General features: G+C 53.5%; 3 protein-coding genes across 7 annotated transcripts in view; 1 reads left to right on the top strand and 2 right to left on the bottom strand.

Annotated features, from left to right (window-relative positions):
• Positions 1–209: 209 nt before the first annotated feature.
• LOC132527246 (gametogenetin-binding protein 1-like) lies at positions 210–9858 on the bottom strand. Its single transcript, XM_060162596.1, has 6 exons — positions 4877–9858; positions 4110–4228; positions 3614–3708; positions 3287–3431; positions 2138–2277; positions 210–477 (listed from the first exon to the last, which is right to left on the bottom strand). Exons 1-6 carry the CDS (start codon positions 5326–5328, stop codon positions 427–429), a joined length of 1002 nt encoding a protein of 333 aa, XP_060018579.1. The 5' UTR covers positions 5329–9858; the 3' UTR covers positions 210–426.
• On the top strand, positions 6297–12716 carry BAK1 (BCL2 antagonist/killer 1). Of its 5 annotated transcripts, none has more exons than XM_060162601.1 (7): positions 6297–6525; positions 8099–8282; positions 8388–8493; positions 9347–9482; positions 9805–9948; positions 11054–11234; positions 11361–12716. In XM_060162601.1, the coding sequence occupies exons 3-7, from the start codon at positions 8421–8423 to the stop codon at positions 11463–11465; spliced, it is 639 nt and encodes a 212-aa protein (XP_060018584.1). In that variant the 5' UTR covers positions 6297–6525; positions 8099–8282; positions 8388–8420; the 3' UTR covers positions 11466–12716. The 5 variants fall into 5 exon arrangements, with proteins under 5 accessions (XP_060018584.1, XP_060018583.1, XP_060018585.1 ...); XM_060162600.1 differs by having other exon boundaries at positions 8092–8282; XM_060162602.1 differs by lacking the exon at positions 8099–8282 and having other exon boundaries at positions 8411–8493.
• The window catches only part of ZBTB9 (zinc finger and BTB domain containing 9), a 68723-nt gene continuing 54951 nt past the window's right edge, over positions 9783–23554 (bottom strand). The window contains exon 3 of the mRNA XM_060162592.1: positions 9783–9895. The gene's annotated coding sequence lies outside the window, so the exon portion shown is untranslated. The remainder of the gene's footprint in view (positions 9896–23554) is intronic.

Raw genomic sequence — 23554 nt, 5'->3', positions numbered from 1 at the left:
CCCCGGTGCTCACTCTAGGCCCCAGGTCCTTCCCCACCCCTGGGTCAGGTGCATTAAACCTCCCGTCCTCCAGCTCAGATGGAACCCAGGGCTCTGCAGCTGGGGTGGCCTGGCAGCCTGTAGGCATGGACTAGAACTAGACTGAGAACCCTGAGCTTGTTCCTGGGTGGAGGATGAGGGGCCAGGTCGGCAGACAGACAGGCAAGAAGGCCAAAGTCAAACTGAGTTTTATTAATAACATCACAGGCCTGAGTCTGAAGAGTGGGGACAGTGTGCCGGGCAGGCCCACCCTGCAGACACATGGACACCATTTATTAAAGACGCCTTGGCCCCAGGGGCTCCTTGAGGTGCCCTAAGAGGAGGCGGATACATCTCTACACAGGCTGCAGGGACCCGGGGCAGGGCAGACTCAGGCCAGCACCAGCTTCACTCTGGAGGCCAGTTTTCCATCTCATTCATCTCCTCAAGGAGCAGGTGCTGGGGGGTGGAAGTGGGTGAAGGAAGATGCCTTTGCATCTTTGCGCTCTCCTCTTCCTGCTCTGTACCCCCAGAACCATCCCACCTGCCCTCAGAGACAAGCACCCCAAGGCCACCTTTCCAGACCCTCCCCCAGGTGCCCACAGCAGGCCAGGCCCACTAGCCCTGAGCCACCTCCCTCCCATAGAATGGAGGTAACCTTCTCCCTCCAGCTTGGGGGATTCCTGGGAAGCCCCTGGAGCCAGGCACCCCAGCCAAGCCCTCCTCTCCTTCACCTCTATCCTAGACACCACACCAAGGGGGCTCTGCATCCTTCCCTCCAGCCTAGGGTGGTGCTTCTGGTGCCTCAGTGCCCCTCCCCCAGGTCCCCAGCATTCCCCAAAGGCTGGGGGGCAGCTTCCTTCCCCCCTCAGCTTGGTGTCTCTGAGGGCAGATAAGGAGAGAGTGGGGGGAGGTAATGAGGACAGAATCCTTGTAACACCCACAGCAGGAAGATATCCCTGAGGCAGCCCTGTCCCCAAGTGAGGACTCAGCTGGTCCTCTACTCCAGAAACTCCCTAGGGGCCCCCAGTGATACTCAGGCTACCCTAGGACTGTGACCCCTGGGGCTGGGGCAGGCCGGCTCAGGGGGTGGTCCTGGAGTGGAGGGGAGAGGGGAGGAGAGCTCCCTTTAGCAGGAAAAGACAAAAGCAGGGGCCCTGCCAGAGTGACCATCTGTGTGGTTTAGGGTGAGGTTCTCCAGAGCACAGAGGGGCACCCTGACACATAGCCTGCAGGCTCAAGACAACGGGAAGGCTGCCCCTCAGTACCCGGTAGGCAAGTATTTCTGGTATTAACGACCCCCAAGGGGTGAGTCATAATCCCTGACGCTGGAGTGCCCTTTGAAGTTGAGGGCTACACACTCGTCAGCTCATTTGATCCTCCAATGGTCCCCTCTTCAGGTAAAGAAACCAAGGCCCACATTCAAAGTCACAGAGCAAGTCATGCCAGGTCAGAGACTTCGACTAAAGACTTTGCTCCTTCCTTTTGTAAACTACACACACCGTCAGGGGCAGATGTCCACTGAATGAAAGGATGAGCTGATGAATGAGTGGAAATTAACCCAAAAAGGACATTGACACATTTTTCATCAACATATCCATCAATGTGCACTCAGAGAAGCTGGGACAATGTCAAGTAGGGTGGGCTGTAGGTGGTCCTTGGTGTGACCAGGTAGGTAACTCCCCCGCACCTATGTGTGTTTGTGGGAGTTGGTGTGGGTGTGAATGGGAGAGAAAACAGAAAAAGAGCAACATTATGCAAATGACAGATGTGCAGGAAAGCCTTAAAGCTACCTAGACAAGTCCCCTCAATGTAGAGATGAGGAAACTGAGGCCCAGAGAGGGGAAGGGACTTGCCCAAGGCCACACAGCAAGTGAATGGCAGTGAAGCCTTAAAAATGGACTCAGGTCAAGTGAGAGAGAGACTGATGGAGGAGGAGTGTGTGTGCAGGGGGTCAGGATCCTGCTCTCAGAGATACCACCACCAAGAAGGAGTTAAGCATTTCCTGCCCAGCATGGGGGCTGGAGCCTGGGCCAGCAGCTGCGGAGAGGGGAGGCCTCCAGCCCCACTCTCCCCAGGGGTCTCAGGCAGAGGGTGGGGGCGGGATGGGCGGGCATACCTGGACATCCACAATGCCTGCCTCCTCCAGGGTGATCTCTGGCTGGGTCAGCAGCTTCCGGCCCTCGTGGCCACCCATCTTCCAGAGGCGGGACTCCCGTTGCACTACCAGAAGCTTCTTTAACTCTGACTCCACGAAACCTGAGAGTCAGAGAGATGGGCATGGGACAGGCAGGAGAAGGGTGGACAACCTGCTGGGGATCGAAGGGAGAGGAGGTGGCTCTGGCTCTCCAAACCTCACCCAGCCCTGTGCATCCCCTGGCCTTCCCAGCTGGGCCCCTTCTCCATCCAGTCCCTGGAGCCAGCCAGACAACACCTCCCCCCACTGCCCTGCCCTCCCCAGGACACTCGCTTTCCATGGGCTCCCTCCCACCAGCTTGAGTGTGAGTCTCTTTACTTACCTCCTGGGGACAGCATGCAAGGGGCAGACATCTGCCCTACCCCACCCTGCCCCCTCCAGCCACCAATTCCAGAGCACAGATCTGGAACAACCCAAACCTCCTGGGATCAAGTCCCAGCTCTGCCACTTACTAGCTATGTGATCTTGGACAAGTTACTTAACCTCTCTGTGCCTCAGTTTCCTCACAGTGAAGTGGAGACTGTAACAGAACCTACCTCAGAGTTATAATGCAGTATTTCACGAAAAGTGCTTAGAGGAGGGTTTGGCCCATAGTAATGGCTATGAAAATGTCAACAGTGATTTTATTGGAGTATGTTATTACCACTAAGCCATCTGCTCACCATGTCAGGGCGGCAAGGGGGCTGCAGTGGGAGAGGGGGCCTTCTGGGGTACTGTCACAGCAGTGCACGCACAATGGGAAAACCAGGGATGGAGGTGGCCACTGAAGGAGTTAGAATTCCAGGCTGGGAAAGGGTGGTCCTCAAGGAGCCGCAGTCCCAGTCACAACCCGCCCCCCACCCCTCCACCCTCTGCTGCCCACCCACGCCCTGAGGGCGGAGGACCCTTGCTAGACCCAGCTCAGCCTCGGGACCAAGCCACACACAGCTCCCCCAGCCTGGGCAGTCATCTTAGGTCCTCTGGTTCCACCTGGTGGTCAGAACTGGTATTGCATCCATGAGCCACTGACCCAAGTGGGGCTCCTTCTGTGGGGGAGCTGGCTGGGTGGGGAGGTGGGGGCACCACATTTACCTACTGTATCTGTCGACCTAAAAGTCTTATGCAGCGGCGACTGGAGGGTGACAATGCCTGGGACACAGAGCTTGAGTGAGCTGTCCTCCTCTGTTTCCTCTTCCCCGCCTTTCTCCTCACAGGGCAGGCCTTCCTTGAGAGAGATCTGAGGGTGTGCCCATGACTGAGCAGGTGAGGAGGGTGGGGCTGAGCCTGCAGCCCCCACGCCCACGGAGACCCAGAACAGAAAGCAGGAGGGAACAACGGCTCTCAAGAGGTTCAGGCAGGTGGCTGCCCCCCTGGGCCCCACCCAGGCCTCACCCCACACTTTCAGCTAGCCCCACTGACCTTGGCCGGGGCCGATTTCTGGAGCTGTTTGTACAAGCTGAGGAGGCGGTTCCAGGGAGTTGCCCCTACCTGGGAGGAGGCCAGCCTGAGGTCTCCTGTGGAGCGGTAGTGGTCACTGATAGCTCACAGCAGCAAGAGGCAGCCCAGGCCCAGGAGGACAGGGCCATCAGGAGGCTGAGCTGAGGGCCAGGTTTCCTTGTTTTCTTTAGCAAACACCTGCTACATGCTGGGCACAGTTCTAGGCACTTCACAGAGAAAATCTCACTCAATCCTTGCTACTGCCCTCTGGGATAGGTACTATTATATTCCCATTTTGCAGATGAGGAAAGTGAGACACAGAAAGGTTGAGTGACTCGCCACCATCACACAGCTTGGCCTAGTGGAGGTGGGATTCAAACCCAGGCAGCCCGCCTCTAGCGTCCCCTCAAACTGCCCTGTGTCCTTCCCGGCCCTACACCCCCGGCATGTCCCCCACACCTGCGGCCACCACACTCACCATCAAGCAGACGCTCCTTCTCCTCCTCCCCGGTGAAGGTCTCGGGGCTGATATCCAGTGGCCCCATGGCCCTCTGCAAGCATCCTTGCTCCACCGCCAAGGCTTGGGCAAAGTGGCCCCTGATCCCAAAGCATAGTCAGATGGGGGTGGCAGGTGGGGCCCAGAGATGTGGTGAAGGCCCCCTAAACCCCCCAAGGCTCTCCTAGAGGCCCTGCTCAGCTTCCGCTAACCTCCTGCTCCCAACTACTCCCTGCTCGGCCCTCTGGGGTCTTCATCACAGAGGGGATGATCCCTCCCCAAAAGCAGGGTGAGGAGGGGCGTGGGGAGCAGAGAGAGAAGTGGGCCCCCTTCCTCACCAGGGGTGGGTGCCAGGTCCAAATGAGAGTGGGAACCGGGAGGGAGAGAGTGGGGAGGGAAGGTGGGGGGAGTGGGGCCCAGGAAGGAGCTGGGAAGTAACAGGAGCCCCGGCTCAACCCAGAGCACCCCCCTTTCCTTTCGGTGCCTCCCTCCACAACCACTCACTTGCGGGAGGACCCCCATCTCTGCCTCACCCCCTCCCCACATCTCCAGGCTCCTCTCCACCCCTGACACGTCTGTCCAACCATGCCCACCCAGTCCTCTGTCCACCCAAGGAGTCCGCTCCTGGCCCCTCCCCAATTTGGGTCCTCCCATCTCAGGCCCACATCCTTCCCCCTTCTTACATCCAGGCCTCCTCCCAGTTCCTCCATCCCAGGCTCCTTCCCACCATCCACAGCCCAGCCCCTCACCTGTCTGAGGTCCCTGTATCCCCTGCTGCCTCCGTCTGTTCCTCTTCCCTCTCCTCCAACTCAGACAGGTTGCCCGGCACCTCCTGGCTTCCTCTGGGCAGGACTGGCTTCACCTCTACACCCTGAGCCAGGACCCTCAGGACCTCCACGGGGGTAGGGGTCTGGGGCCCTGTGTCCCCCAGCCCCAGCCCCGAGGGATCGGGCTGTGGCAGGGCCACAGAGAAGGTGTAGGGCAGCGTGGCAGGAGGCCTGGACTCCCGCCCTGCTCCTCCCTGGTGATCAGTCATCAAAGGGGTGGCGTTCTGCTCTCGAAAGGGACAAGACTGGCCCCCCAGCAGGGCCTTGTCTGAGCTCTTTGGGCTGCCCTTGCTCCCCACCAGGCTACGGAAAAAGCGGAACATGGAGGAGTGGCCCAAATTTCGGGATCGAGGGCTTGAAGCTGGGGCCTCCATCCTGACAAGGACCCTGACTCAGAGGGAGGGGCCACAGCAGCCACCTCAGGACCAACTACTTAAGAAAAGGAGGAGTTTTCAAATTAAAACCTCCAGTTGGAAACTTCCAGGAGTTCTAGAAGGCAAAGGTAGGGGAGGGTGGGGGGAGAAGGTAGGAGGGCTTAGTTGGGGGCAGAGAGTGCAAGGGGTTGATGAGGCAGGGGAAGAAGGCCTGGGGAGCCAGCCTGAAGGGGGAGGGGGTTGGCGAGGCTCCAGGAAACACCAGGGTGGGGGGCAGGCAGAGGTGGCTAGAGAACCCCAACTCTGAGAATGGGGTGGAGGCACACAGCTGTCTCCAGGCCTGTCCTTCCCCGGCTGCGGTAGCTTCTGTCCTTGAGAACCATTCAATCCCTGAGGCCAGAGAGTCTCTGTCCTCCCTCTTCTCTCTCCTCTCAGTATCCAGCTGGCATATGCCCAGGTGGTAGCACAGACCCACTGTGTTTTCATGTTTACCTGCCTATCACATTCAGGATTTTTCTCTCTGCAGACCACCGAGGTGCTTGGTGTACAGGTCTTAATTGCGCGTTGAATCTCAATTTAGTAGTATTATTCCTCACGGCACCTACAGACCTGATTATAAACCCAGCTCAGTGACCTTGGGCAAGGTTCCTTAAACCAGCTGAGCCTCAGTTTGTTCAGCTCTAAGATGGGTGTGGTCCACTGCACTTACTTCCAAGGGTTGTTCCAAAGAGGTTTTAAAGTGCCTGGTACACAGTGGCGCTTAAGAAACCTCGCCATCCTGGCTTTTTTATTGACATTGATGGAAGCAGGGGAAAGATCAAGGATGAGGACTGGGAATCAACGGTGGGAAAAGCAGTGGGGGAGGGGGAGCCACTCTGCCTTGGTTGGGAGCCGCTCTCTCCGCCTGGGAGCCCTGTAGGCTGGGGCATCTGCATCCGGCGGCCACAGAGCAACTTCCTCTAGAGGGAGCTGATTGGAGCCGGGAACCGCCGGCACCTCTATGATCGCCGCAGCCTCGCGGGTCCCTAGGGCCGTGCTGGGACCAGCAGAGGCTGCATCCAGACACCAGGAATTCACTGACGCCCCTTCCTGGGAGGCAGACCTGGGTACCTGACCCTGGGAGCAGCCACTGGCTTCTCAGGATCTCCAGCCTCTGCCTTGCTGAGCCGTCCCGGGCCTGGGCCAGGGTCCGGGCAGGTAAGCCGGGAGGGTCCTGCCCATGCTCCCCACTCTCGGCAGCCCCAGGCCCAGGGTGAGGCAGGGAGCCCGCAGGGAGCCCGGTGGGGAGGGGGAGGCCTCGAGGCTTGTCTGGGCAGCTCCACCAACTCCTGCTCAGGGCCTGATCCGGCCGGGGCTCCCTCTGGCTGCTCCTCAGACAGCTTTCCCTCTTGGCCTGGCCCTGGTGCCAGAGAATCGGGTGCTAAAGAACCAGGTTCTTTAGCAGTCTGGGGGATGGGAGTGGAGGTCAGAGCCAAGGTCAAGGGCAGGGGGAGAACTTTCACAGCACTTCCTGCTGTCCCAGGAGCCCTAAGACTAGGTCTGCAGCAGGGCTAGGTCTGCATCTCCCCCCTGCCCCGGGAAACATCCTGGGCCCAGCAAACCCCGCAGGTGGGGCACAGTGGACTCTCCCTACCAGGAAGTCAGGCCACTTGGATGGGGGCAGAGGTAGACCCAGGTTGGCATAGGCCTCTGGCCCTGGGGCCAGTTCTGAGGCTCCACTTTCTCCCCAGCATTGAGCCCCAGGGGTAGCGGTAGAGGCAGTCGAGATGCAATCAGCATCCTCCAGCCCTGCTGTCCTGGGGGCACTGGGTTTCGGAGACCAAGGGAGAGAGGAAGGTACCTTGTTCAGGAAGAAGCTTCTGGGATGGGGGTGTGCCAGGCAAAGGTCTGTCTTAAGGAGTCTGAGCACCCAGGGGTGGAGGAGGGGAGAGTTGGCCTTCTCCCTGTCCCTGCCCTGAGACGGTGAAGGGGTGGAGAGCACAGGTGGTCCGGACTTTCCCCACCCTTCTCCTCAGGCACTTTCGAAAATGGCCCCAGGCCTGAGAGGGAAGGTGGGGGGAGGGGACACAGGCCCTCCCAGGGAGAGGAGGAGGGTGGCTTCCCGCCTGGGTGATGGAGGCAGCTTTGGGGTGGGGGGAAGTGAAGGGGGTGCAAATTGAAAGTGAAATAGCTTATGTCCAGGAAATACTCCCTCTGTGGAGGTTTACAGAGCATACTGGGGTTGTGGCCAGGAGGCAAAGGAGGAAAATAGGGGCTGGAGACAGGAGAGCAAGGGGTACATGTGATTTCCTCAACCACCTGCTAGGCAGAAATGTGAAGATCACAGGCGGGACGCAAACAAGGGAAGTTTCCCCGGAAAGGACACCCTCTAAGGTCCACAAACTGAAAAATAAATCTGAAATGAGTGCTGAGTGGAGGACTGACTCGTGGAAATTCAAATAACCAACCTGACTCCTTGACTAGCTCTGTGACCTTGGGCACTAACTTCTTTGTGCCTCCCTTTTCCCACCTGTAAAATGGGTATGACATTGCTTACCCTGCCAGGTTAATGTGTTCTTTCCATGTCCCACACTCCCTGGGGAGTACTTGAACATACATGGTAGAAGTATACCATAGGCACTCAGGAAATGCTTGCGGCTAACGGGCCTGAGTTGGAAAACAGGTGTGTTCTGACTAGCCAAGGGGAAGTGGAACCTTCGGGGACGGGCTTCGTGGGTCATTGGCTGGAAGGTGGCAAGTCTGCAGTAAGCGTGTGCTGGGTAGGGTGCAGGAGGCCCCGGAGCAGCGGAAGGAACCCCAGCTTCTGAAACTCGCCTCCCAGTGCGACTAGAGATCCACTCGGGCACTGCTGCGGCCACCCCTCCCTGGGCCCTGGCTGACCCCTGGGTGGGAATCTTGGCTGCCCGGCCTTTCTCACTCCCAGTCTCCTCGAAGAACTGCCAGTGAAATACTCAGTAAGTTCTTAGGACGGTGCGGTCTTTCAGGAGTGGGCGTCCCCTCCCTCCGTGTGCTGTTGGAACCTCTGGTCCCCATCTCTGCTTTCCTACCCACCCCCACAGGCTAACACTGCCCTTCCTGCCAGGACCTGAGAAATGGCATCCGGACAAGGCCCAGGTCCTCCCAGGCAGGGGTGCGAAGAAGAACCTGACCCCTCCTCCACTTCGGGTAACTGTCTTTCTGCCCCCTCACCCCTCCCATAACCACCAGGGCCATCTGTGAGGATGGAGAGAGCAGATGTGGACAAGCCGGGCAAGATTTAAAGGCAGGCTCTCCCGCCTCAGTTTCCTCACCTTGGGTAAAGGAGAAAAGCATCTCCCTACCCAATGCAGGCAGGGGGGCAGCAGTGGGGGGTGCAGAGGCTGGGGGAGGCAGGGCAGTGAGCATGAGGTGGGCACCCTGCCATCTGCGAGGAGGAGGAAAGAAGAGTGGGGCGTGGCTGTCCTGTCCCTGCCCTGGGAGAAATAAGGAAGTAAATCCACCTATCACCGAGTCAGGTCCGCTTAACAGGGAGAGGGATTGTTAACGACTTTGGGGAGGAAGTAAAATGGCTGTCCCTCTTTCCTCTTCCAAGGGGAACGTCAGGGATGCCTGCAGCTCGCGGCCCAGCACAGGCTGTTCCCTGGACTTTGGGTTCAGTCCCAGGTCTGTCACTATTTCCCGATGTGGCTTTTCTGGGCTACGATTTCAAATTCTGTCTCCCACGTTCCCTAAGCCATAAGGGCTCGGTGCCTTGGACAAACTAAAATAAAGTCGGGGACCCAAATGCCTGGGATTCTATCCTGGCTGCACCGCTCTCTCCAGCTGTACACGCTTGTGCAAGTTACGTAAACACTGCACCCCAGTTTCCCCATCCGTAAACTGGGGGTCACCTATTCCACAAGGCAGCTGTGACAAGAATCCTCTTTTCGGTGTCAGCCCTAGGTGGTAACTAAGGGCTAGAGGAGGGACACCTCTGTCCACAGGCAGAGTGAACCATCCCCAGAGCACTTCCTCCCTGACTCCTGGCTTTGATCCTCAGAGGAGCAGGTAGCCCGGGACACGGAGGAGGTTTTCCGCAGCTACGTCTTTTACCGCCATCAGCAGGAGCAGGAGGCCGAGGGGGCGGCTGCGCCCACTGACCCAGAAATGGTCACCTTGTCCCTAGAACCTAGCAGGTGAGCAGCAGCCCCCTGGGCCCACGGGGACATGTTCAGGGAGTTGGAGGCTCACGTGGGGTCACCATGCAGGTCCTGGGAGCTGGACAGGCCTGGGGGTTTTTCCCACTGCTGCTCCTTTTTCATGTGGGTTCCCACCCCCATCCGGGACCTGGCATCCTTTTCAGCACATGCCTGCCCCTTGTCCCTGGGCCCAGCCCTCGTGTCTGAGAACACGGTTGGGACCGCCAAGGAGGGGGGGCCCAAGGCTGGGGCATCTCAGGGAGGAGCCCTTCGCCATGAGCCCAGGCCCCAGCTCACCTGCTGCCTACCGTTCCTTGAGCACCATGGGGCAGGTGGGTCGCCAGCTGGCCATCATCGGGGATGACATCAACCGGCGCTACGACTCCGAGTTCCAGGCCATGTTGCAGCACCTGCAGCCAACAGCAGAGAACGCCTATGAGTATTTCACCAAGATCGCCTCAAGGTAGCTCTGGCCACTGCCTCTCCGCTGTGCTGTCACCACCATGCCAGGCCCTGCCCATGGGATGGGGGACACACTTCTCTGTCGGCACCAGAAGACGTGTTTGCTGTCCCCGTGTCTGCTGTTAACTCACGCGGGGCCGTGGGCCCCTGTCTTTCTCTTTCTGAGCCCAGACTCTTCATCTCTGCATAAGCGCACAGCCCTTGTTAACTCTGGCCCCGAGGACTTGACCTGTTAGATCAGGGCTATAGAGGGGCTCGCGGTGGGGGTGTCCCCAGAGTTCCCCAGCCCCGCTGGGACACGGCTCTCCTTCTGATTTGGAACCACATTTCACACCAAAGATGGTTGCTGGCTCTGGCTTCAGTCCACCAGGTCCTGGAAATGGCTTCCAGATGCTATAATCTGGTGTCAGACAGGCAGTGGTTAAAGAAACCAGCAGCCTGGGCAAATCTCAGTTTTGCCATTTACCGGCTTTGTGAAACTTCCTAGCCTTCAGTTTCCTGGTCCGTAAAATAGGGGAAATATGCTTAGAACAGTGTCTGCACTTAAAGGTGTTAGCTGTTGTCACCATCTGGTTAAAGAGGTCAGTCTCAGGGTAGGTTCGAGGCTGAGGGTGAAGGCAGGAGTAGCCGATAGATTCAGAATTAGTGCTCGGAGCTGAAACATCCTGCCCGTGTCCTGAGAGGCCACCGCCCACTCAGCTGTGATTCCAGGACTGGACTGTCCTAACCTCCTCTTCTGTCCTTTTCTCTCTGCTGTCCCTCGGGCTGCCAGACCAGCAGCAATGCCCACAGGTAATCTCCCTGCTGCCTCCGTCTGCTCGCTCTGCCCTCCATGCTCTCTGTGCCCCTTTGCTCCCCCAGCCCTGGGGCCACAGCCCCAGCAGCAGCATCCCATTCATCTGCCCTCTGAGCTTTCTCCTTTCACAGAGACACGGGCTCTAACCAAATTGAGGCCAGGCTGGGGCAGCCTCTACCACCTCCATTCACAGCTAAGCCATTTTGCTTTCCAGCTGGGAGAGGGGTAGGGGTCTCCAAGGGGGTGGGAGAGGCAAACAGATGAAGGGCCCTCTAGAGGTCTCCACTGACTGTATCTCCTCGGCCCACAGCCTGTTTGAGAGCGGCATCAACTGGGGCCGAGTGGTGGCTCTGCTGGGCTTTGGCTACCGCCTGGCCCTCCACGTCTACCAGCGCGGCCTGACTGGCTTCCTGGGCCAGGTGACCCGCTTCGTGGCCGACTTCATGTTGCATCACTGCATTGCCCGGTGGATCGCACAGAGGGGTGGCTGGGTGAGTGCCCAAGCATTGACCACCTCCTCCCTGCTGCTAGGGCCGCCCCTCTCCCAGCCCCACCCCAGTCCCCAGGAGCCGAATATGCCGCCAGCCCCCCTATGACCACTCTGTCTCTCCTGGCAGGTGGCAGCCCTGGACTTGGGAAACGGTCCCATCCGGAATGTGCTGATAGGTCTGGCTGTGGTTTTGTTGGGCCAGTTTGTGTTACGAAGATTTTTCAAGTCATGACTCCTGGAGGGGTCCTTTGGGGTCTTGAGACCCCTGCGTGGACTTTGGCCCAGTCTTCTCCCTTCACCTCCTCCCCTGCAGGGGTCCCCTCCTTAAGAGCACAGAAGCTTTAGCAAGTGGGCACTCCAGGTTTGGAGGGTCCCTGCCCAGGGGTCCATCAGACTGCACGGGTGCCCCAACATTGCATGGTGCTAAAGGGCCCCCTCTCAGAGAGGGGCTATGGCCCCCTCCCTTAGCTCTCTGGGACCCCCTCAGCCCTGTCTACTGGGTTTTGGGGAGATGATAAGTTGGGGAAGCAAGAGGCTATGAGCCGCTTCTCCCCAAGGAGTTGTTAACGGTTTTAGCTTTTTATAATATCCTTGGGGGGACACTGCCCCCCTCCGATTCCCACCTCTCTACCCAAAGCCAGGACGTCTGGGGTGTGGGGGTTAATAGCCCTACCCTTTCCCAGGATTCAGCTGTTCTGGAAGGTCAGAGCTTAAATGCTGGGCCTGGAGCTCAGTCCTGGCCCTTCCTAAACATCATGTCCCCCAGGAACAGGACCAGTGGGGGGTGGAGACGAGGTATGGCTCAGCTCTCCTCCCCGCCCCGCTCCCACTGCCCCATATTGCCTTTGCAGCTGGACTCTCAGGGATTCTGGGGGTGCAGTGGGGGTGGAGTAGGGGTGCAGACCATCAGCACCTTCCAAGCCTGCCTCCTGAGGCCCTCATTCTCTCCCTTCCCCTCACCTATTACCACTTGCTCCCACACCCAGCCCCCACCCCTGCTCACTACAAGTGAAGCTCGCCCCACCCCCATCACTCCAGGGGGCTTGGGTGAGTGCAGTGCTGAGGCCCCCTCCTCGCCCAGGCTACAGGGTTTAGGACTGCAGTTTTGTTATGGTCAGGGAAAGGGGGTAGGGAGCTCAACTTGAAGTTTCTGAGTGAGAGAAGGGCTATTAACACCACTAGGAATCCCAGGGTTGGGAGCCGCCCTCGTGGCCTGGGCACAGTGTAATCTGGGGTTACGGATAGAGGAACTGTGAATATTTGAACTCTACCCCCAGTCTCTACACTCCTCACTCCACACCTGCCCAAGCCTCTCCTGATGGGTGGGGTAGGAGTGCCTCGTCTACCTTGTACAGCCTAGGGGTTTGGAGGTCAGGGGAGAGGAGTTCTTGATGAAGCCAAATGCAGGGAGGGGGTGCAGATGGAGCCAGCTGGCCACCTCCCACCCTCTGAGTGTGTCTGAAAATAAACTGCAATCCCTCCACTCCCACTTGATCATTTTTGTCTCCTCTGCTACCCTTCTGTCCATCAGGCTGGACGGGGAACCTGGGCATGCCTGGCTTTCACCTGGTTTTTACTGACAGGCCTCATCTCGGGCCTCCTGAATCCTATGGAGGGCTGGGTGTGTTTCCCCAGCCTCCTAGAAGGCCTTGGCCCCTCTCCACTCTTCTCCAGCCCCTTCTCCAGGAACTACCCTCATTTCTTTGGGTTCCAGGCAAGTTTCCCATCCCCACAGAGTCAGGGGTCTCCAAACTGCTAGGCTCTGGCTGCAGAGCTGGTGGGGCAGCTGCACCTGCCTGGGGACCCCCACAGGCCTGGCCTGAATCCCTCTCCGTTCGGGGGGCCACCACCCACGCTTGGCTCCACCTGGGACACAGTGTCCCGGCTCCCTCTTCCCGATGTCCCCCACAGCTAGCACACACACAGGGCTTTTCATTCTAGGAGTTTTGTGCTGCATGGGAGTCCCTATGGGGACACAGCCAGGGGTGATAAAAATAACAAGCACGGGGGCGTTTAAATGTTCCAAAATCTACAAAGTCTTTCCAGTCCTGGGCACCCTGGTCTGTTTTCTGACACCCTTCCAAAGTGGTCACATGCAAGTCCTAAAGGATTCAGGCTTCTCTTTCACTCCCCCGAGGGCATCTTGCCAATCCCCTGGGCCCTCCGACTTGGTCTTCAAAGAGCCCACGTACTGACTGCAGTCATAGGGAGGGGGCCCCTGCAGCAGTGGTGGCTGAAAGGGTGGTGGATACAAGGCCCCTTGCAATTTCCTGCAGGAAAAGCTCGGAGACGACATTTGTGGAACATACTCTGTGCCGGGCTTTATACTGAGAATTTATCATACATGCCCAATCAGTAGGTATTATAGCTGGTGACCGGGAATAGGGGGGGCCCTAAACTCCCACTTTACAGATAAGGAAACTGAGGTACCCGTCCAGAGTTACCAGGTAGAAAGGTTGGAGAGCTGGCACTTGCCACCAGGATACTGGCTCGAGGTTTTACATGGAGGCCGGAAGGGTGGGGGCTGGGGCCGTTGGTCTTGAGCACAGGTCTGCCAAGGGGTGAGGCGGTGGAGGTAGCCTACACGCTACGGGCGGGAACCGCGCGACCCCTCTGAGAACGCCGGGAGGTGAGCCGGCTGCCCGGGTCAAAGATGGCCGCTGCTGCATCAGGCACGCAAGCGTGCCCTCTCGTGGGCAGAGCCTCGGTGCGCACCTCTCACACCCTCCCCGCGGGAGGCTGGAAGAAAGGTGGGCCCTGGTGGCAGCTGTGTGTCCTCTGCCCCTGTAAGAAAGGCGTTAGAACTCTACCCTGGAAGGCGTGGGGAGCCCCATAAAGTTTTGGCCTGTGTCTAGCCTTCCACTCCACCCTCTATTCTGCCAGGACGAAGTTGCCAAAACCGAAATCTAAATACATCCCGGAGCTGTGAGGCGTGAGAACTTAGGAGGGACAGAATAAGGCAGGGAGCAGATGGGCTCTGCAGGTATTAAGGAAGTTAAATCAAATTCTTCTCAAGATTTGTAGTTCTTCTGAAATTGTACCTTCGTCTCCTGCAAAGAGGTCTAGATTCCTCAGTCCGTAGTGCCATGGAGCTGGGGCAATGCAGCCAGGGGAAGGAGCGTGTTCAGGTGTCAAGCTCAGTTGTGCAGCGTCAGTATAAACTGGCACCTGCCCTGCCTCGAACCCGGTGCCTCCCCGCCCCCACCCCGCAGCGTACCTTCATGTGTTTGCTGTTTTACAGCCTCTGAAGAAAGTTTATTTTAGGCCACTGGGTGTCCATCCAAATGAGAAAATCCTTCCTTTGCCCAAACCACTCAGTAGATTGTTTGAACAAGTTTTTAGGACCTAACCATCTGAATAGCATTAAAATTAATTAAAATTAATTCGTTAGTTAATTAAAATAAAGAAAACAACCATATCCTGCTCCAGTTGTACACACCAAGGACGTAAAGGCCCAGATCAAAGACACTTGTAAAATCCGATTTAGTTCAATCTAAGCAGAACAGGTGTGTGTGTGTGTGTGTGTGTGTGTGTGTGTGTGTGTGTGTGTGTGAGCGAGACAGAGACAGAGAGAGAAGGGAGTTACAAGAGATTGCCAGAGGTATCTAAATGTCAAGGTCCAGAAAATCAGCAAAACCCAGTTTATGGGACATGGTTGCCAATTGCCAAACACCATAAAAAGGTGAACACCAGACTACTGGGATATAAAAGATGGGGGAAGAGGAGGGATTCAGCCCACCAGTTAACAAGAACAAAAAGCAGTGGTCTGCCCTATCGAGCACATGACTGGAAGCAGATCCCTGGCAAATTGTATGAATGAATCAAAAGAGGGGCAACCTCACAAGACCAAAATCAAGTGATGGAATAACATGGGCAGAAACGACTTTCTGAGAAAAGTCAATAGCTTAAGAGACAAAAGCCACAGAATCTCCCTCCACCTGGAGTATGGGATTTGGCAATGGAGGCAGGCAGGCACCAAATGGATACCTGTGAGCATGCATCCATTGCTGAAATAAACATGGATATGAGTATACCTCTCAGCTCCACTTAACCAACTCTTCATTTGCAATCTGGGAATCATTCCTGGTGCCCAATGCCTCATGTTTTTCAAGGTTTAGCTGAGAACACAGTTCTTCAAAGTTTTCTGTTCCATCACATCATGCAGTGAACCTGCTTTGCAAAGTTCACGGCACAGACTTTTGTGATGATTGGCTGCATGGAAGCTGGGCTCACCAGCCTTCTCATGTTTTGACTTGAACCCTCTCTTAGGGCATCCCTACTAAGAGCAATTTCTCCAATTCATTTCCAGCAGATGGTTAGGCTTCCTCGAGAGTGAGAACAGTTTCTTGCTTAATTCTCAGGAGGACCACACCAGGGTGAATTTGGCATGTCCAGCATCTCTGAACTGTGGACGTTGTGAATCAGAGTGCATAGGAGGCACTGGGCTGGGCTTAGGGATGTGGGTTCCCATGTCTGCTAAAAAAGAATGAGATTTCCAGGAACCTGATTGCCAGCCTACTAGCAGGCTGAGTGTGAGAAGGGCTGAGTGCAGGCTAAAAGCCAAATGCTATCCTGGTGAGGAGGTGGGGGAGTCCCTGCATTCAGTTGTGATGTGTAGTGTAATGGACAAGATTGTTTTTACATGACCTTGGCTGGCCTGAACAATGGGCTGGGTAGGAGTAGCTCTCCTTCCTTCTCCCAGTGAGAGGAGCCACACCCAAGCTCAGCTGACCGCTGGACTGGGGGCTTTTCCAAATATTCTTTGCCCCCCTCCTTGGCCAGTTGGGGACACAGTAACATCCATAGGCCAGAGGTGTCCAGTTACTGGCATCCTCAGACAACTCCTGTAATGGGCTGGCCCCCCGAATCCAGACTGAATGGTGCCAAGCAGCCTGGTGTTCCTTCATTGACAAGGCTGCTTTCCCATGCTAGCTCTATACAAAGGCAGAGTGATGGCAAGAAGGCCCTTCGCTGGAATGCACACTGTAAAGCAGGCCCAGCTACCCCTGGCCTGGCTCGCCTCCACAGAATGAGATGAAGGTCAGAGGGCTGCGGCTGCTTCTCTTATTGACCTGCTTGTTTTCTCTTTCCCCAGCAAAGCTGGGTGTCCTACAATTTAACTCAAATCTGGCACTTGTCTACCTGGAGATAGCATCAGATCCCCCGAGTTAAGGGCTCAGTCCCTGAAGACTACCCCCGCCCCCACCTCAAATGCCAATAGCAAGTCCAGATGCTTCTGACAGACCGGCTATAGAAGTTCCAACAACCCCTTCCTCTTGTTCGATCAATTTGCTAGAGTGGCTCAGAAAACAGTCTACTTACTAGATTGCCAGTTTATCACAAAAGATATTAAAAGATACAAATGGGGACTTCCCTGGTGGTCCAGTGGTTAAGACTCAGCGCTCCCAATGCAGGGGGCCCAGGTTCGATCCCTGGTCAGGGAACTAGATCACGCATGCCGCAAGTAGGAGCCCACATGCTGCCACTAAGGATCCCTCACGTGGCAACAAAGATCCAGCATGCTGCAGCTAAGACCCAGCGCAGCCAAATAAATAAACAAATATTTAAAAAGAAAAAGATACAAATGAACAACCAGATGATGAAGAGATAGGGTCAGGTCTGGAAGAGTCCAGAACACAAGAGCTTCTGTCCCCATGGAGTTCTGGGTGTGCCACCCTCCTGGCAGGTGGAGGCATAGCTGGCAGGTGTTAACCAACCAGGACGCTCTCCCAAACCGCATGGTTCAGAGATTCTTACGGAAGCTTCATTACACAGGCATGGTTGATTAAATCGTTGACCACTGGTTACTGATTCAACCTCCAGCCCCTCTCCCCTTCTCCAGAGGTGGGAGAATGGGGCCAAAAGTTCCAACTCTCTAATCAAGGTTGGTTCCCCTGGCAACCAGCCCCCATCCTTAGGGGCTTTCCAAAAGTCACCTCATTAACATAAACTCAGGTGTGGCTGAAAGGGCCTTGTTATGAATAACAAAAGCACCTTTAAAAAAAATGCACCTTTATATATCGCTCTTATCTCTTAGGAAATTCCAAGGATTCTAGGAGCTCTGTGTGGGGAACAGGGACAAAAACCAAATATGTATTTCTTATTATAAATCGCAATATCACAAAGTCTATTTCCATGCTACATGATGCTATGGGATTTGTCTCAAATGTGTGCCTGACAGGGAGAGACCCAGACGGGTTTTGTCTATGGGAAACACCCCTTCCTTGCGCCCAGGACCCCCCCTCCCCGGTGCATGCTTCGTGCCACAGTGCCTCCCTCTGCCCACGGCTGCCCTGAGTCAGCACCGCTTCTGAAGCCGCTCCGCTCCTCATCTCCCCATCTCTGCCTTCCCATTCCCACTGCCAAGGCCCTGGGGTGTATCCTCAATGTTCCAGGTTTTGGTAATGGCCCTTCCTTGGGTCCTGCCCAGCTCAAATCCTCCCAGAACCCCACCACCGCCAAACCCACTTCACGAAATACTGTCTTTATCATGTCACATCCCCACTTCAGATCCACTAGATCCGTTCTATTCATTACGTTCACTTCCTCTTTGCGGGTCCCTGGTGGAGGCACTGGGAAGCCAATGTCTCTCTATCCTTAGGGAGCTTCCACTTCAAAGGAGGAAGCGCCAAGCAGTGACAATGACTCAGGTGAGAAGTGTCAGGGCAGCGCAGGGGCCGTGAGGTCCCAGAGGAGATGCACCAAGCCAGGTCTGGGGGTGATCCAGGGAGGCTTCTCAGAGGAGGGAACAAACAGGCATTTGAGACCTTTCCAGCTTTTCTCTGACTCCTACCAGATGGTCCAAGTATCGTGCTGTTGTCTTCAGAGCTCCTCCACTTCTTCCCTGTCCTCCAATCCACATTTAACAGGATCTGCTCCCCACCCACCTCTTTTCTTTGTTTCAACCTGCTTCTTCATCCTTTAACATCAGAAGGGCAGCAGAATATGCCACCTCAAAATATGACACTTTGGTATATTTTGAGCTGTAGGCACTTGAAAAACAGCAAATGCAGGGAGAGGCTTTCTCGGAATCCCCCTTATCTGCCTAAAGACAGATCCTCTCAGGATGGATTGTCATGGATTCCCCTCCCCAGGAGTTTCATCAACCAGAGAAGACTGTTTATCCTCAAAGAGGAGACTAGAAGTCCACATCGTACCAAACTTTGTCACAAACTGTCATATCTCCCATCTATTCTCTTAAGGGCCCGTTTGCTTCCTTAAAAATCATTTACTCTCCCCTAAGAGGCCTACATAACCCCTCCCCCTTCCCTATTAAGATGGTATTTAATCCTGAATTCTAAGCTACATCAGGAAGTTACTCATTTTTCCCTGGGTATCTCCTCCCAGGTATATATGAGGTATACAAGTCAATGTACTTCTATTTGTTTTCCTCTCGTTAATCTGTCTTTTATTGCAGGGGTCTCAGCTAAGAATTCAGAGGGGTAGAGGAAAAATTAACTTCCTTCCCCTACATATCCAAAGTTAATTCCATCTCTGTCAGGAAGCCTTCTGTGACCACCCTCCAAACCTGGGTCAGTTTCGCCCTTCTCTCATCTCCAGTGTTTCTTGGGATCTGATGCTTAATGGTCTTGTCCAGTTAGGAAGACCATTTCACTTTAAGTTTTGGGACCTGAGTATAAGTCTTAGGTCTTCCTCTTACATAGCTTTTGGGCCAGTCCCTCTAAATGTGAAAATAAATAAGAATGCATGCTTTCTTTCATTCATTCAACAAACATTTATTGGATACCATGAAGGCTCTATAAACCCAAATGGAGTGGAATGTCTGAGAACTTTGCTCTAGTATTTGTATTTGTCTTGTTATGTATATGATTTACCGGTAGGAACTGAGTTGTATCTATTGAATTTGTTTGTCAATTACTGCTAATCAAATAATAGGACCTCACTGTAATCTTCAAAAATATTTTATTATTAATAATAAAATCTGGGGCTTCCCTGGTGGCGCAGTGGTTAAGAATCCGCCTGCCGGGGCTTCCCTGGTGGCGCAATGGTTGAGAGTCTGCCTGCCAATGCAGGGGACACGGGTTCGTGCCCTGGTCCGGGAAGATCCCACATGCCGCCACGGAGCAACTAAGCCCGTGCGCCACAACTACTGAGCCTGCACTCTAGAGCCCACGAGCCACAGCTACTAAGCCTGTGTGCCACAACTACTGAAGCCCATGTGTCTAGAGCCTGTGCTCCACAACAAGAAAAGCCACCACAATGAGAAGCCTGCGCACTGCAATGAAGAGTAGCCCCCACTCGCCGCAAATAGAGAAAGCCCGCGTGCAGCAACAAAGACCCAACTCAGCCAAAAATAAATAAATAAATTTGTAAGAAAAAAAAAACACAGTGTACACTGTACACCTGAAACTAACATAACATTGTAAATCAACTACACTCCAATAAAAATTAAAAAATAATAAAATATGAGTTTTTATTCTGTGTCGGATACATACTATACCCTTTATATATTTTATCTTAATTAATTTTCACAACTTTATGAAGTACGCTCATTTAGCAGATAAAGAAATTGAGGTTTAGAGAGGCTAAGTAACTCTCCCAGAGTCTAAGTGAAAAGTGCAAGTGTAAGTAAAATCCAAATCTGTTTTATACTAGGAACCTAAGATTTTTCTGAAGTCTATTACCTGAAGTCTTTACCATTATGTTACTCTGCTTTCTTTTTATTATAACTGGGAAACACAGTTATAGGGATAATAGAAGAAAAAACTAAAAATCACCATAATTCATTTTTCTTAACGTTTGTGTAGTCCTTTTCCAATCTTTTAAAAATGTACATACATAGTCAATAACCGTGTATCGGTTAGTTATTGCTGTGTAACAAAACTATCCCAAAGCTTAGCAACTTAAAACAATAACCATTGACTATTCCCCACAGTCAGTGGTTCAAGTGGACAATTCTGCTGATCTGGGCCAGGCTTGGCTGCTCTTAGTTGGGTACATTCATGTGTTTGTCATCAACTGGCAGGTCAGCTGAGGGCTGGCTTGTCTAGGATAACCTCAGCTGGGCAACTCAGTTTCCTCCCTGTGTCATTCATGTCCCTCTGGCAGCTTAAGCTGGGAATGTTTTGGACATGTTTTCATGGTGATCACAGAGGAGCAAGAGAAGTAGCAGAGGGGACTTCCCTGGTGGTCCAGCAGTAAAGAATCCGCCTTACAATGCAGGGGATGCAGGTTCGATCCCTGGTCAGGGAACTAAGATCCTACGTGCTGCAGGGCAACCAAGCCTGCGTGCCACAACTACTGAGCCCACGTGCCACAACTACTGAGCTTGCAAGCCTCAACTAGAGAGCCTGCATGCCACAAACTACAGAGTCCACGCGCCCTGGAGCCCACACATCACAACTAGAGAGAGAAAACCCACGTGCCACAACTAGAGGGGAGCCTGTGTGCCACAGCTAGAAAGAAGCCCGTGTGCCACAACGAAGAGCCTGCGCGCCGCAATGAAAGATCCCTTGTGCCACAATAAAGACCTGATGCAGCCATAAATAAATAAATAAATGAAAAGAGAGAAGTAGCAGAAACACAGTTTTTCTAACCTCTACTTACGTCAAGTCAGCTAACATTACTACAATGGCCAAAGCAAGTCACATGGCTACATTCAGATTCTTTAGGAGGGTGAGAAATTAGACTCTGCTTCTGTTATGGAAGGAACTGAAAATTCAGAGGACAAAGGGTGTGAATATAGGGAAGGGTGAAGAATTGGAGCCATCAATTAAATCAACCTACCAATCTGTCCTCTGGCCACAATTATTTCTGTTCTCTCTCCATGCAAAATATGCTCATCACCATTTCAGGACCCCCAAAAGACGCATCCATTCACGACATTAGGCTCAAAGTCCAGGATCTTGTGATCTACATCAGGTCTGAATGTGGCTCTTGAATGCAATACCTATGATCTAAAAAGACAAGTTATTTATCCCCCACAGACCCAAAATACAATGGTGAGTCAGGGACAGAATAACAATAGACACTCCCCTGAAAAAGAATAAGGAAGAATAGTTGGCATATGGAAGTCACTGGTCCAGAACACTTCTGAAATCAGCTGGGCAAATCCAGCCAGGTCCCCCTACTCTGGGGATGGGGAATATTCTCTGATGAGACCTCGTTCTCTTCCTTCAGAATGGCTCCCCAATCCACTATACTCCATGGCTTTTGGCTCACCCAACTCTGAGGGAATCTTTCCTTTCCCATCATGTTCCTTTGATAGAGGTAGAATACGATAGTTATACAGGTAGTTGTAGAAGTCCCAGTAGGGGGCTACAGATAGAGAGGGAAACCTAGGAAACTTTGGGAGACCACTGTATGTTAATGATTGCTCAAGAAAGCTATTGGAACGTTGTGGAACAAAGCAGCCTGGCTTAACTATAAAGCCATAAATAAAAGCACGAGATATGCCCCAGGCCATTAGGTGGACGAAAAATGTCACCACCCTTCTCTGATTTGAATAAACGCTATGATAATCCTAGTTTGACCTCTGCCACTCTCCTGCCTGATATGAAGGAAGGAGGAACGAGTGATGTAAGCCTCACGTCTATTCGAAGGAGGTGGTCTTTTCCCCTCCCCCTTTCCTTTGACTATAAAATTGTAGCCCACTTAATCCTCAGGGCAGAGCTCCCTCACCTGCCTGCTTGCATCTCTTACAAGCGTCCTATATTAATAAAACTACTTCTTGCCTATCATTTTGCCTCTTGCTGAATTCCTTCTGTGCTGAGACACAAAGAACATGAGCCTCAGTAAGTCCAGATACCATGTGAGTGATTCTAATTAAAAGACTGTGGGTTCAAATCCCAAGCAGGGTTTTGGTCAGGTTCGAGTCCCGAACTGAGTCCCAATCTGAGGTGCACGGTTTCACCTTGGCTTCAACGGAAGAAACAACGACTGATGGTAGCTGAGAAATTTTCTCAGCTTGCTTTCTCTAGGTAGGCAGCCTAGAGGCCTTTGTACAAGTTGAATAGTCAGTTCTTTGCACAGAGCCTAGACTAGCAGTGATTTGGGGGGTATAAGACCCTTAAAAACTTTGGAGTTTTTCTATGTATCTGATTGACTTTACTTCATGCACCAAGAGCCACACCCAAAATTCTCTTGGGACATGCTTCTCTGTTGACTAAGTCTCCATTGACTAAAGTCTCTGGGCTGTATCAGGATGCTGTGGGAGTAATGCCTTAAAATTCCTAGAAGCCCTTTTGTCCAGCTGAGAGGGTGGACTAGGCATTGCCTTGATTTTTTCAGAGGACTTAACAGTATTCAGCCACACCTTTGAGGCCATTTCTTAACTTTGATCATTTTTTACTGACCTAAGAGGCTGGGAATGAGAAATAATTTTATTTTCCAACCCAGAAAATTCTGCCCCCCCTTCACATTTCCTCCAAATTCTGCTTATAAGTTGACCAGTTCTTCCTTTAGCTCATCTCTTTCTTATAAAATTTTATCAAACACAGTTTAAGAAGGTAGGGTGGGCTTCCCTGGTGGCGCAGTGGTTGAGAATCCGCCTGCCAATGCAGGGGACACGGGTTTGAGCCCTGGTCTGGGAAGATCCCACATGCCTCGGATCAACTGGGCCCGTGAGCCACAACTACTGAGCCTGCGCGTCTGGAGCCTGCGCTCCGCAACAAGAGAGGCCACGACAGTGAGAGGCCCGCACACCGCAATGAAGAGTGGCTCCCCCGCTCGCCACAACTAGAGAAAGCCCTCGCACAGAAGCGAAGACCCAACACAGCCAAAAATAAATAAATAAATAAATAAATTAAAAAAAAAAAAAAAAAACAAAGAAGGTAGGGTAGGGGGTCCCCCAGAGGAAGAGAATCAGACATAACCTTTTTAACATAAGAGAAACTTCAGCCATTCCATTTTGTAATCCAAACCTGGCCACAATGCTTGCCCTTGCCGAATAGGTCTGGTGGTTAATGATTCTAAGGGAACAAAAGAAGGTAAAAACAAACAGCTATTAACAGGCCAGGGAGATAACTTAACAATAGCAAAGATAATAAATCAGTTGTAAAGACTCCCAGTTCTGTTTCAACAGTAAAGGTTAGCCTGAAGCACATTCTTGAGCTGTTTTGCAGAATTCAAACCCCCTGGAGCACTCAACCACCAGATCAACTAAAACCTAAGGAATGATGACCTTTTCTGACCTTGGTAACAGTCAATCAACTAGAGCCTGGACTCTGTTGACCTTCGCCCCATTTCTATGCTGAATTCTCTGCCCAAACCCCTTCATGAATATGCATGCACCCTTAGCTTAAAACTTACCTGATTCTGCTATTTGGTGAGACACTGCTTTGGAAAGGATCCCCAGTGTTC

The sequence above is a fragment of the Lagenorhynchus albirostris genome, chromosome 10 (genome assembly GCF_949774975.1).
Source record: "Lagenorhynchus albirostris chromosome 10, mLagAlb1.1, whole genome shotgun sequence".
In the NCBI taxonomy this organism is placed as follows: domain Eukaryota; kingdom Metazoa; phylum Chordata; class Mammalia; order Artiodactyla; family Delphinidae; genus Lagenorhynchus; species Lagenorhynchus albirostris.
Note: the sequence above shows the minus strand (reverse complement) of the source record. Positions and strands in the feature narration are given on the sequence as shown.

Bases quoted from the DNA above. Each gene is read 5' to 3' on its own strand.
- LOC132527246 (XM_060162596.1), bottom strand. From the start codon at position 5,328: ATGGAGGCCCCAGCTTCAAGCCCTCGATCCCGAAATTTGGGCCACTCC. The intron at 2,278-3,286 runs GTAAATGTGGTG...TCTGACTCTCAG, and splicing joins TAGGTCGACAGATACAGTAG to GTTTCGTGGAGTCAGAGTTA. The intron at 478-2,137 runs GTATGCCCGCCC...TCCACCCCCCAG, and splicing joins CAGGCATTGTGGATGTCCAG to CACCTGCTCCTTGAGGAGAT.
- BAK1 (XM_060162602.1), top strand. From the start codon at position 8,421: ATGGCATCCGGACAAGGCCCAGGTCCTCCCAGGCAGGGGTGCGAAGAA. The intron at 9,483-9,804 runs GTGAGCAGCAGC...CCGTTCCTTGAG, and splicing joins TTGTCCCTAGAACCTAGCAG to CACCATGGGGCAGGTGGGTC. The intron at 11,235-11,360 runs GTGAGTGCCCAA...CTCTCCTGGCAG, and splicing joins TCGCACAGAGGGGTGGCTGG to GTGGCAGCCCTGGACTTGGG.